This window comes from Motacilla alba, chromosome 5 (assembly GCF_015832195.1).
Source record: "Motacilla alba alba isolate MOTALB_02 chromosome 5, Motacilla_alba_V1.0_pri, whole genome shotgun sequence".
In the NCBI taxonomy this organism is placed as follows: Eukaryota; Metazoa; Chordata; class Aves; order Passeriformes; family Motacillidae; genus Motacilla; species Motacilla alba.
This window is the reverse complement of record NC_052020.1, coordinates 19,241,008-19,255,045: the sequence shown is the minus strand read 5'-3', so window position 1 is coordinate 19,255,045 and position 14,038 is coordinate 19,241,008. Positions and strand designations below refer to the sequence as shown.

At 42.8% G+C, this 14,038-nt stretch overlaps 1 protein-coding gene across 5 annotated transcripts in view; it reads right to left on the bottom strand.

Moving 5' to 3' along the window:
* The window catches only part of PRR5L (proline rich 5 like), a 50,189-nt gene that overhangs the window by 5,256 nt on the left and 30,895 nt on the right, over positions 1–14,038 (bottom strand). For all 5 annotated transcript variants that reach the window (XM_038138767.1, XM_038138764.1, XM_038138763.1 and 2 more), the window contains exons 5-8: positions 9,478–9,535; positions 6,460–6,551; positions 3,008–3,148; positions 1,228–1,354 (exon numbers count right to left, since the gene is read on the bottom strand). In XM_038138767.1, coding sequence (XP_037994695.1) covers positions 1,228–1,354; positions 3,008–3,148; positions 6,460–6,551; positions 9,478–9,535 — 418 coding nt within the window. The remainder of the gene's footprint in view (positions 1–1,227; positions 1,355–3,007; positions 3,149–6,459; positions 6,552–9,477; positions 9,536–14,038) is intronic.

Here is a 14,038-nt window from a genome sequence, read left to right as displayed (position 1 = left end):
AAAGTAAGTTCAATTATTTTAATGTATATAAGCTTATAAACTTTACTTTTTTTTTTTTTTTTTTTTTTTTTTTTTTTTTTTTTTTTTTTTTTTTTAATGGCACAAATGCCTTGTTCAGCTGGCAGAAATCCAGGATGGCTACAAACTTCAGCACAGGTCAGGCAGCTACCTTTCAAACTATCCCAGCAGCATGCACTTGTCCATAAACAGCAAAGCAATCAAATTTGTCAAAGTTCAACTTTTATAGGGTATTTTGGTCTAGATTGAGCCCTAGGATCAGATCTGCAAATCCACGCTGAACTGTACAGCCATGTTCACTTGCACAGAAGAGATCTGATTGCCCAGCAGCCACAAGAACAAAAATCCTGAGCCACAGTTTCCCTAAAGCAATGCCATAGGTTTATTACAGGCACAGATTGTCTGAGTTCCAATAAGTTCTTCTACCACAAGACCATCTTTGCCCATATGCTGCTAAGTGCAGTACAAGGCAGCTTGTGGGTCTCCAGCTTGCTACAACTTTGCATCGAAGCAAAGGCTAAAGGTAGTAAAAACAGAGGGAGACTGGAGCTTTCTTCACTTGTTCTATTTAAATCTTCTTGACCACCAAATCAGTAACACTATGCCCATTAGTTAGCCAATTTCTTCTGGGTGTCCACATGTGTAAGCAGAGCTCCTGCATCATGTGAAGAAGTTTCCCAGAATAATCATGCTCTTCCTTAAGTGAGGTGCCCATTCTCTCACCTAGACATGTTTACCCATACTTTAAACACAGAATTTTAATTTGGGGTTTTTATTTAAAAACAGAATCCTCAGATGGAAGGAAGACTTCATGCAAAATCCCTGTCATCCCTCAGAATTAATATGCAACAGTTCTGCTGTTTGCAAAAGCTGATTGATGCAGCAGCTGAAGCAGGCAGCAAAGGACCAGGTACAGTCTCTCACTGTGGTGAAAGCAGTACACCAAGCATGGACAAAGGTGTTTTAAAATCCAGTCCATGTCCAGAGAGAGTGATGGGGCACTAATAGTTCACTAGCTCAAGAACAAGAAAAAGCCTGTCACAAAAACTTGTATCCAGAAACATTAATCAGGGCCTTCTCAAGGGTATTTTAGCCTTTGTTTTCTGTCTCTTGTGGAGTCGTGCACTGTTTCCTTTTCCAGCACAAATGCCTCCCATTACCCAACCTGTGTATCCCAATAATGACTTCAGTACAATGTGCATGTCTTACCAAGCAAGCAGGTGCTACCAGAGGAGCTGTGATCCTCACACAAACCTAAGAATGGTGATACCACCTGCTTGACCAGTTCTTCCAGCTGTAGATAGCCCTCAGTGGGGCCAGTAGGCTCATGGACACTCTGAAAATCAAACACAAAAAGTCAACGTAACTCTTAAAAGATTTTGGAATAAAGCCTGGGGTCTGTCAATTCTCTCTGTACTGGAATATCCCAACTGTGTCATATCCCAGCTCTAAAGCTTTTGGAGGTGATGGAGGTTTGGGTGCCTTTCAGGTCCCTCTCCTTGTTCAAGTTACAGCCACGCCCTGTGGCCATTGAGCAGACAGTTCTTTTTTCTGAGCAATGACAGGAAGGTACGAGATGGGCTCACACTGAGGATGTGCACAGTGTACTGCAGCAGTGTAATTGTGCCAGGGTGGTTCTACCAGAAAACACCTCTTTGTAGAAAAGCCTTAACATGCCTTGGGCAAAGCACTGCTCTTTCCCTAGGCAGGACTGCAGGCAAAGCACCCTCTGTGGTTCAGCTTACAGCTGTGAAGATGGTAGATAACACCAACCAATTTAACAGCAATTTCAGAAACCGTTCAGACTTAACTTCCTGCAAACCCTCAATAAGCTTTTTTTTTCTCAAATGTGTTGCTTTGAGATTCTCTTTGCTCTCAAGATTCTTATAATAAAAACATTCAGGGAAATTGAGGCAGCACTTTAGTATCACCTACTGTTCCAGTCCGGGTCACCTGAACATCAGAACAGAGAGAGTTCGTGCAGAACTACCAGCTTAGCCACTTGGCAATTGGTTGTGCTTCATAAAGTTTAATTCTCAGACACCCATAATGTTGGAGAAGAAATAAAAGCCACTAGGCTGTGTGGTATGTTGGAGGGAAGGGATGCCACCCAGAGGGACTTTGAAAGGCTCGAGATATGGGCCTGTGTAAACCTCCTGATAACCAACAAGGTCAAATGAAAGATCCTGCACATGGTTCAGAGGAAGGCTGGATGGAGCCCTGAACAGCCTCATCTAGTGGAAGGTGTCCTTGTCCATGGCAGGGAGGTTGGAACTAGATGATCTTTAGGATCCCCTCCAACCCAAACCATTCTATGAGTCTATCAACTCTTACATATAAGATGGCATTTTTCAGGACTGTCAGGCTGGGCAATATGAGAAAAAAACCAAAACCAGCTGTATTTGGCACGCTTGGAAAGTATTCTGTTGAGACCTGGATAAAGAGGATAGTTACCACAGATGCTCTAGATCTCTTGGGAGAGGCCTTTGAAAGATGGCTTCTCATTTTTCCTGCTGCCAAAACATATTTCTCCTCAAATGGGCACTACTCAGCATCCCAGCCAGCCACGGTGCTGGTGTCAAGCAGCCAGAGCCCCAGTCCATTCAAATTTCATTATCTGCTGTGATGGATACTTGCCCTGTCCTAGCAAAGCTGAGAAATCAGGAAAATTAGGGAACAAAGAAGCATTCAGACAAGCTAGAAGATGAAAATTTGTGTGAAAAAAAGAGTCCTGACACTGTTCCTAGATGGGGAGGAGAGGTACCAAAAAAAAATACAAAAACCCGGCTCTTTCAAGGCAACATCTTTACCTGTTCCCAGGAAAGCCCAGGGCATCCAAATTCAGCCCTCATTTTAAAATTCAACACTCCCAAATAAGCACATATCACACTCCCTTCATCACACCCTCTACTCTCTCCAGTGTTTGTATGATGTCAAGGAGGTCAAGATACCAAAGTGAGTCAGACGAAGAAGAGCAGAGGTTCCCCACCTGCAGAATTAACAGCATCTGGACAATGGAAGCTGGAACCTTCGTCTGGACCAGGGGAAGGATTTCTTCCAACTTTACTTTGAGCAAGACCAAGTCTCTGAAGCCAAGAAGAGCAATCTGACGGATAGTCAACTCCTGACCCTAAGAAAACAAAGGCAAAATCCAAGTGTAGGTAAAGGGATGTGTGAGCATCATAGCAGCACATGGGCACACAGACAGGAGGGTTTATTCTGCCCATTGCTGCTGTGGCAGAACACCCCCCAGTCATTCATGTTGAGGATTCATGATGATCTTAAATTTCTTCCCTCTCAGCCTCACAAATTCTGAAGTGGGCATCGCCTCATCTGTGGCACCACTAGGTTTGGAGTGAAGCCAGAAGTGGGCCTGTAGCTCACCAAATGACTATGTATGTAGTCATAAAACCCACTTGCCATCCAATTTGTTCACAAAAAAGGCCAGGCTGGATGTAGCTTGTGCTTCTGGCACTTGGAGATGAAAAAGCAGAGAAGGTTTGGTAGGGAATGAAGTTTTTTCAGAATATTTCTTAACTAAACCTACCTCTGACCTATACTGTAGCCTCTTTTTGCTCAACATCTGCGCTTGCTGACATGACAAAAATCTGCAAGTTAGTCCATTACAGATTTTAGGATTTAGGCTGGAGCAAAGCTAGCAAGACTGCTTGAACCAAACATAATTTTAAAAAGCAACAGCTTTAATATCCTCTGCAAGGCATTCCTATTTTACATCAACAACACAAGTGAGCAGGCTTAACAGACGATATAATATTTCTCAGCATTTTTAAACACAGTCTAACTCCATTTGGCATTCTAGTGTTACCACCTTCACCTCTGCTATGTTTAATACCTGCATGACTTTCTCTTGTCCCACTGCAACTCAGTAACAGAAATTTCCCTTGCAGCCCTGCCCAGCACTTTCCAGCCTGAAAGTTTGCTTTGTTCTTCTAAGTATGTTAATCTCTGCCCCATGGTCTGCTTGGGAATCATTTTATGATCTCCATAACACACATACCATAACATAGCAAATATTTAGCACTCATAACATAGTAAATATTTAGCTAGAAGAAATTAACAGCAGGTAATCATTAATTCATAACAGGTTGCAGGTCATAATTAACAGCATTATCAATATGTAAATATGAATGAAAACCAATAGTATGGAGGGAAGCTTGGCCATAAAAAAAAGCAGTTTGCTGTTTTAAACCACCACTGCATAGGGAAAAAATGTGCAGGAAAGACCAGTACCTATCTTGAAACTATATCTCAGCAGCTGCAAACTTTTTATTTATATTATGCAGTTTAGTCCCATTAACTTCATACCCCATTTCAAAATGCAAATATGTTTCTGTGCCAAGCAAAACAAGATTTGCTATTCTTTTTTCCACACCAATAGTCACATCAACAGCTGCAACTATACGAAAGCCAGCGAGTGACCTGTTTACATAGTTTCCCTCTGTACAGCAATTTAACCAACTTAGCTGCTTAAAGGTCATATTTCTGCAAGAGCTACGAGCCTTGGGGTTAAACTTAGCTGAGATATGAGGTTGGTGTGAGTTACTACCTTTGGTAACATACACTCACACATGTGGCTGACTCCGTTTCATTCTGAATGGGTAATTGCTGGGATCGCAGAAGAGCACAACTAAATAATCCTGCAGGTATTTGCAGGAAAGGATAGGAAATCAAGAACAAATTGAGTTTCCCATCTACCAGAGCAGTGTACAAAGAACAGCAGCGTGATGGAAGGCACTCGCTGGATGAGCCCTCCTCACATGTTGTGACACACCACAAAAGTGGTTACATACAGTTCCCTATTTCTAGGAAAAGCCCAGTCTTGTTATTAGGACACTGGCCTGGCATAAGAGCAATTTCTATTTCTTGCTGCACCAGCAACTCTCTCTGTGGTAGCCTAGAGCAGCTCACTCTGAGTTACATTCTTGGATGTATTTAGGCAGCTTAATCCATACATTAGTGTAGTACTTAGGTGCCTACAAAGCTTTAAATATCCTGCCTGTTTACCTTTCAGTTCCTCATCCAGAAAGTGGCAATACTTCCCAAACTTTACAGCTTTGCTGATATATTTTGAGTGACTCAGATATTGCAACAAGACAAATACAGCAAAACAATTATGCTTTCAAAGAATCTCAACATCCCATAGTCATCCTTTTACCACTAAGTTACTTCCAAAAGCTTTACCCACAATGTTGTAACTTCTGTCCCATTTCCCATCTCAGACATTTAATAGCAGGGCAGTAGATTTTTCTGTTAAGTGCCAGAATTATTAGCATCAGTGGGTATGACACAGTCTGCTCAACTGTTTCCACAGTATACAGGTACCTACAGTGCAGATGAACCCCTGCTTAAATAGGTCACTCCCTCACTGAGAGTTAGCTACAAAAGGAGAGAAAGGGAGGGTATAATAGCTGCACAGTTTTACCTGTCAAACACCTACCTTCAAGCATCTGCAGCAAGCAAAGAACAAAAATAAACACAGTAGAAAGGTTAGTGTCTGTCTCTGCAGAAGTCCTTTCTCTTTTAGGAAATGCCAGCTTTAATAGGATTAGAGGAAAAGGGCAATCTTTGAGCTTTACCCGCTGCCTTTCAAACAATACAAGGGAAAAATAATTTTAAAAGGCTCTGGAAATAATGTCTTCCAGAAGAGGCAAAAGTCAAGGGGAGGAGGCTACCATTTCCAAGAACATCATTCTCCACATGAGGTACATTTTTCTTTTTCTCTGATGGCAGAAAAGTTAAAATAGGCTGGGGAGGTAATTAGACTGCTCATATAGAAACTCTGAGTAAAACTACATTAAAAAAGGATACAGGTCAACACTTTTGATGGGATACTCAGTCTTCAAAATACTCAGCATAAAAAGGTTTTGCATAAATTGTTCATTCTTCCTCTATCCATGGACTTACAGGTCCCCTTATTAAAACTTCAAAAACCCAACTGAGGATTTCCCAGAGGCACAAATGGAATATAAGTCCTTCAGAAGTCATTAGGGTGAGTTAAACACATTTTCTCCTGATCTAGTCTTCAGATTTATGCCTCTCAGACAAGCTGTCAGTGTTGTCATCTGCACCAACAGTCACAGCTATTTAAAAAAGAAGGAATGATAAATACAAATAGCCCAGAGCTTCAGTCTAGACAAGGCACAGTCCAACAGTTTCAGTGTGCAAGTTTAGCTAAGCACAGAGAACAGACAATTGGGAATAAATTCAGCCCAAAACACTGTGCTTGTCCAGTAGATTTTAGCAGTCCTTCTTACAGTTAATACGTGGATAAACTCTACTTCCTCCAAGATTTAGTTTAAAGGTTTATGATGTGTCTTTAGCCACTGGCAAAACAGTGCTGCTGGCAGAGAAGTTACCACTTGCCATTAGTAGGCATTGCAGTTACACTGCTTCACCTGACTGAACTGTAATTAGGATTACCTGGACTGGGTAGAATATTGCCTGGAGTGTAGGAAGAGTCTCTGTAAAATAGTGATCCCAGATTTCAGACAGGACATCAATGCGATCCTCACCTACGAAAACAGAGATTGGAGCAAGAGCTTTAGTGACAGGGACACTAAAAGCAAGTTGGATTTTCCAAGTACTCTCTAATTCCCCAGGCAAGAGACTTCATTTCTGCAGTTTCTGCCCAAAACTGGACATCACCCAGCTAAGCTTCCCCTTAACTGACAGAGACACAAGGCTGTGACCATTGTTCATTCTGTGCAAAACATGAGACCAATTCCAACAAAAGAGTGAAGCCCCTCTTGAACCAGAGGTTTTTTTAACTCCACAGCACAGGGATTGTGCAATTGCAGAGCTCACAGTTAACATGCTCAACTAGCACGGGAGAGATCACACATAAAACCAGCTGCATCTGAGAACCAGCAGGTCACAGCCAACATCAGCTGATCATCCAACATCATCCTGCAACTGAGTCAGGGAGAGCATTTAGAAGAGCTGAGCCCCCTCCAAGTACCAAGCAGCAGTCAGGTACCTGTCAGGAATCCCAACAAAGGCACTAATGACAAATGAGGACTTGTGAAGGTTCCCAAACAAAATCCACATGTGGCCAACCCTTATATGACTCTAATTCAAGCAAACATCCCCAAATGTAACTGGGTATTTTAAACCAAGGCAGACTAAGCTATGAATCTTGGCATTCCCATAACAGGAATACAATCCTGATCAAATTATGCTCATAGGTTTGACTTACAGAGCTGGGCACTCAGCATCTGGGCCCAAAGCCTCTAAGTTTTTTAGCTTAAGGTTTGCCACGTTTATTTCAAGTTTTAGAGTGATCCCTGAAAATCTCAGGTGCAAATAGAATCAGGGTTAAAACCACAAGTTTCTGACAAAAGAATTTTCCAGGATACGTCCCACAGAGCTCCAGCTGGAGCTCAGAAGCAGTTTAGACTCAAGGAGCAGTAATGGAAGATGGTCACTCAAGACAGGTTTGAAGGCTCATCCTCAAGGTCACTAAAGGCCATACGTGAGGAACTGGAATACACGTAAAATTGCAGCTCAAACGAGCCTTATCACTCTGTACTGAAGTGCTTTCCTCATCTGCAGACTTCCACACAGTCTTTCACTCTGCTTGCCCATGAGTTGTGCTGCTTAGGACACAGCCAGAGAGCAGAGAGCCAGCAGGACTAGATCCTGCAGACATCTCCCTCTGAGCAGAGAGCCAGCCCACTAGCAACCACAGAAAATTTCAAAGAGATGCTTCACTGTGTCAGGTATGACTATGGTTTTAAAACTGGAACTGCAGGCAGACAAGAAACTACCCAAAACCCCCACAACAGCTACCCATTACCACAACAGCCAAGTGCAAGCGAAAAAGACAACAGGAAACAGATTAATTGAATGTTTAAATTTTTCCCTCCTCTGCCTCCTACCCAGGACTACAATGCTTTGCTGTCTGGAGACACAATGAAATGTCAGAGATCACTTCTCCTTCTGAAGGGGAAGCAGGAATAGTTTGTTTCTTCAAGAAATCATAAATCCTGCAGGCATTGAAAGAGATTCTGACAGACTGTATACAGAAAAATAACATTAAAGAGGGTGTGATTGAAAAATAGACACAGATGAAACACTGCCATGCCCTGCAGCCACTCTGTCTGGGTGCAGGGGCAGTGTAAGTTTTCCAGGAAGACAGAACTAACCAAGAAGCATGTACAAGAAATCCTCACTGCTGTGACCACAAGACTGGCAACAAGCCCACACATTATAAAAGAAAGGTGCCCATGAGTCATCTCCTGCAGTGATGCCAGCCTGCACAGCAAAGTGGCTCCAGTGTCACTTCAAGCTAGGGACAGAAAAATGAGGCATAGAAGGTGGTTTGCTGTCTGCCTGGGAAACTTCATCTGACCCAAACTGAGCATCGGCAAAATACTCCTGGGCAGCTCTCAGCTTATTACAGACTCAAACTCAATTTTCATCATGCTAAAGCAGACCCTGGAATAGTTTTATATGAATACAGAAACAAAGGCTCTGGAAAGCTGTGCAGCATTCATTCTGAAGAATGGCAGGGGCAAGGCAGGTACCCACATATGGAAAATGCATGAGGCTGCCTTTTTTCCTCCCTCACAGGGCCAATGCTGAAGAAGCACACCCCAAGCAGAAGGCTAGCAACCCCTTAACTCCTTTGGGGTCCAAATCCTACAGCCTGCCAGCTGGGTAAAGTCACTTGGTGAAGACTGGTGCAGAGGAATCCAGGCCCAGCAATGACGTGGGATTATAAGCATCTATTGGCATTTAATGACCCACATACAACACACTGGTGATTAGCAAGAGATCTTCCCTGCAGGCTAGAAAACTGGGTCAAACCAAACAGCAGCTTGGTTTTGAATAAAGACGTGCTGGCTTTGCTTGAGCAAACAGTTACTACATGTGAGCAGCTCCCCACACGCCCAGCACTGAGTGGCCGCACCACACTTGCCTTGGCCCACAGGCTCTGCAGCAGCAGATTGAACACAACTCCATGTGTGATCAACTTCTTTCCTGAAGGATTTCATTCTCACGCGAAGAACTGTCCTTTTCTTTAAATTTACACAAAGCATGATACTTCAGCTCTCAAAGGCATGACAGAGAAACCAAAATTATGCTTACATCAAGCTGCAAATCACACTGAGAAGTGAAAGGCAGAAGGCAGCTCCAAGCACTTTTGCAACAGGATCCATGTCCAGACCAGAACTGCCATGAGCCCAGGTTCAGCTGCCACACGAGACCCACGTTGCTGCTTTTGTGGTGCAGTTACGGCTGATGGGAGCATGGTGGCTCTGGGGCTATTCAAACAGCCCACCCTCTCTTCAGCCTCACAAGGGCTCCCCAGGGGCTGTGTGACACCCCAGGACAGCACCAGACAGGGCTGTACACTTTCCAGACATGCAAATCATCTCATCTGACCAAACATCAAAGCACAACTCCCTTCCAAAACAGGTTTCCTACTATACTTACCTTCACACAGCTTGACCTTCTCCTCCATAAACAGCAAGCCTTTCGCAAGGAGCTGGTTCTGCCAAGAGAAGAGAGAGACATGCATTTGCCTTTTATTTATTCATAATGAACATGGAAGAATGCGTTTTTGTCAGATACTATCCACTTTGCATGCATTAATCTTAAGATTAGTCATGTTGCAGTACCTTCTTCCAGCACTGGTCTCAGTGTGAGTGCTAGACATTCCTTAACCCCTTCTTGTTCAGCTAGACATGAGAATGCAACAGACACAGCAGTTGAAACATCTCCCAGAAATGGGATGGGTCACAGGGAGGGAATCAAGAAAATAAAATGTTTCTTATCATAATGGTGCACCCACATATGCTATAATTCAATTACATGATGGAGGTGATCAAAGAGTCAAATGCTATGGAAATGTCCCACTCATTTCTTTTTGCACTTGCTCATTGCTTGTCTAACTGCACAGTAGGCCAGGCTCAGCTCACTAACATCTACTTCTCTATTCCTACCTATTGTCTTTCCATGAGGCCATTCTTTTTGTTTGAGAAGCTGGATCATCTCGGTGTGCAGTGTCAAGCTGCAGAAGAACTGGCAGGACCTGGTCTTTCTAGATAAACTTAATTCTCATGGATCAGACACATCAAGATATCAATATGCCTGTTTGCAGTCCAGGACATCCAAATACCTGATTAACTTTTTGTTCCCATTTCCCCAAATGTAAGAATGGTGCAAAAACAACACCGATCTTTTTGCTCTCCCAACAGCACCAGGTGAATCAGTTATTCTGAAAAGCTTTGAGAATGCCAGAGCAAGGCACTGCAATCACCACATAACACACTATTACTGCATCCTAAAAAAGGTACAGAGATCACACTGATAGAGAATGTAGGCCTTTTGCCTCTCTGAAAGGATTCAGTATCGGGGTAGCCCACAACAGTCAGAGATGACTCCCCCACTGTTCAGTTTCTGGTTTTAATGGGAACCAGGTCAAGGCTGCACTTTTGAACCTTCCATCAGCCAAGGAGCAAGGCACATCTCTGTCCAGTCCCAGTGGACACTGCTGTGACCTCATTGCCTGGACACCACCACAGCCTCCTGATGAGCTGCCGTAGTGCACCCTGCCCAGGTGCTCCTGCTCTGCATTGTAAGCCTGCCTCTGGAACCACACACCAGCCTGGCACAGCCCTGACACAGACAGGCATCTGTGGAAGCACCCCAAGCCAAGAGAGCAACATCCACCTCTGCATCCACCCTTCAACAAGAAGCTATCACAAAGCTGGGTATAAAAAATAGCTCTGTGACATTCTCAGGCTGGGAGATATTTTTCACTTGGGCAATGACAACAGGAATTAGCAAGCTAGATAAATATGGTCGCACAATAAAAAAAAAAAAAAACAACAACAACATTTCCAAATGTTAGCAATGAGTGGAAGGTGACTGTTTTATGAAGATCCTCCAGCAGAAACATGGGCTTTGGAGGGAAATATTAAGTTTCCAGGCTGTCCATTCAAGTTTTAGATTTCTTCAACAGAAATAAATTACTACACATATCATGCTCTGGACAAGAACAAAAAAACTTCCCAGGAAAACCAACAGTGTGAAAAAGGAGGGAGAAAGAAATCTGTAATGAAGAAAACCATAAAGTGAAACCCACTTATGCTATAAATATTTTTCTGCTTGAACAATAGATAATGTTGGAGTGATATGGCACGTTAATCCTTCCAAATGCTTTCAGTTCATTAAAAAAGTACTTAATTTCTTTATTTTTCAACCTGTAGCTCCAGGTAATTACTTCTCCTATACTGCAGGGGAAATTTACAGCTGATCTTTAATACTGTACTATTTTAAACTACTTTGTAATATAAAGGTGTGTGTGTATACATATATACACATGTGAGGATGTGATGCTTATTTTCTTGTGTTTCTCTCAAGAAATATGAATTCCTTCTCTACCTGCCATAGAACATTCGATTTCATTTTACGTATGTTTCCCACTCTGGATACAATTTTCCAGATACGTTGCCTAAAAGTTAATATTATTGATATCTAAAAGTTAATATTATTGATATTTTTTACTTCCAGGGATTTTGTTTTCTTTTGCAGCTATGCCAGCAACCAAAGAACACATTTGTACATGCTAATGGACAGCTGTATCTATTGCAAAATAGATATATTAATCATTACTCCGTGGTAACAAATTTATAATGCCCCTCTGAATGTATTATAGCAATTCCATGTGCTAAAGAGATTGCATAATATCACTCTAAAGGTTTCCTTAAAAAAGAGATTAGGGCTATATAGTTACTGTAGTTACTGCACACTTTTCACCTCTCCTATGAGATTTTTCCTTTTCCTATGGAAGAGACTTAAAAAAAAAACTAAGAAAAATCAAGCATACTTCATTTCCCTTCCCCCCATCCTAAAAATATCTGGAAATGTTACTTGTCCATCTTGTCTGCAAGAAGTCACAGGCTTAGGAATAGATTCAATCCAAACAATAATCCCTCAGAGCAAGCCGGACAGGCAAATTGTCATTAACAAACCCTACAGGCTCTGCTGACAAATCAATACAAGCCACTCCATGCAGCTGCAGTGGAGGTCTGTTTCAGACCTTGTCTAGATTGCAAGTCTCATTTTGCTGCTGCATCCCTGCTTGCCAGAAGCACAGAGCTAAGAGGAAAAATAAATCTTCTATTTAAAGCAAGACCCAATAAAGGCTTATACCAAGCAAGCTTGAAAGGTACATTTATTTGAAAAAGTTCAGCTGCCACCTTCCATCACTGCAGTTACAGCTGAACAGGGATGGGAGCTTGTGGGAGCAGGGATTCCCTTCCCTCCCCAAATGAGCTTTTCCTGGTTCCCCAGGGTGTTTTCCTCACCCTGTGTTGGGATACCACGGCATGCTATATGCTCATTGTGGGAGGTGCAAACCTGCCTTTACTCTTTGCTACTCTGCTGTACAGAGAAACAAAGTCCCAACTTCAAAACATGTACCTGCAGTTGAGAAATCTGGAGAGAGATGTTGGGCAGCAGATAGACGTGACCTTGTGAAATCTCACAGGCTGACCCCTTTTCTCAGAGCAGAAAACCAAGATAGCTGACTCAGATACACCAGTAAGAAGGGCAGCTAAAAGAAAGCTCTTAAGTAAATTTTTTAATGTCCTAAGTTTTTAAAGATGGGATTCAAAGGGAAAATAATCACTTTTAATTTGTTCCTCAGTAAAGAGCCTCTCACAACATGTCTGTGTTTGCTACTCTTTAAAGTAAGTCATACTCAAACCATTGGGAATAAAAAAAAAATTTTAAGGCAGTCAGCCACCACCTTATAAAACCCACACACTTTCCTGATAATTCCTTCCTTTTTTCTGGCACTTCTTTCCCTTCCCTGATAGAGAAATTGAGGCAAATTTCTCCATGTGTGCCCATGGAGTAATACCAGTCCCACCATCCTCCCAGAAGGTGAAAGCTGTCCCAGGCACAACAGCTGGGGCTCCTCACCCAAATCAGCAGTGCCTGCAGTGCCCAGCACCTTCTCCCTCCCTCCCTCCCTCCCACTGCAGAAGCTGGGCATTCCCAGTGGGGGCCCTTCCTGTGCACACCCCCAGTACACCCTGGGCAAAATGGTACCCATCGGACTGTGCCAGAGGCAAATCAGATGCTGCCTGTCAGAAGCACTCAGTCAGCAGCATGGGTGTGGTGCCAGCCTCAGAGAGAGCCAACAGGAAGGATTTTGGGGTGACAGCCATGCCACCAGCACAGCTTGCTCTGCTGTGAGTGCTATATGCAAGCAAAAGGCTGGTGGAACACAGCTGAGTAGCTTTGGCTGCAACTCCACAGAAAACATCAAGGAGGCTCAAGCCATCACAGGCAATTTCACATCTTGCCTGAATGCCATGTCTGCAGCACAGCAAAGTACAAATGAATTACCCTGCTAATAACAAATAAGTCATTACCTTTGAGGGCAAAAAAGTTTACACAAACATCCATTTAATTATGGATAAATTCTGCTTAACCTTAATGTCTCCAAGCCAAGCATGGCTAGTATGCCTTTTAAAAGCCACCTTCAAATTAACAAATTAACATTAATTCGTCAAACAACACACGCTTGAAACAGAAGTAAACTGATCCAGAACATACTCAAATTAATTGACCTCATTCTGCTGGGTGGAAAAAATATTTTTCTACAGAACGCTACAGCATTTCTTAAATGCACCCTGATTTATAGGCAGCTGAGGCTTTGTGCTCTAGTGCTAAACCACACTTTTACAGGCTCTAAAACTACATAACCACTGCTTCGTGGATAATCTGATGTTAATTTGAGAAAAAAAGCATCACCCAACCTTACTTGGCAAGTATTTTCTACAAAGTTATTGGCAGCTGCACACAAACACCGACCTAATTCTTGGCAGTGTTTCACAAACTACAAATTTGTGTGACCTGCAGCATCTCATATCAAGAGCACCCTCCCACCCCCATCCTTTTTTCTTTAACAAGAGGGGAAATACTGACAGAAGCAGAGAGATCACTTCGATCCCACATAGAGGAGAAACTGCAAGATAAA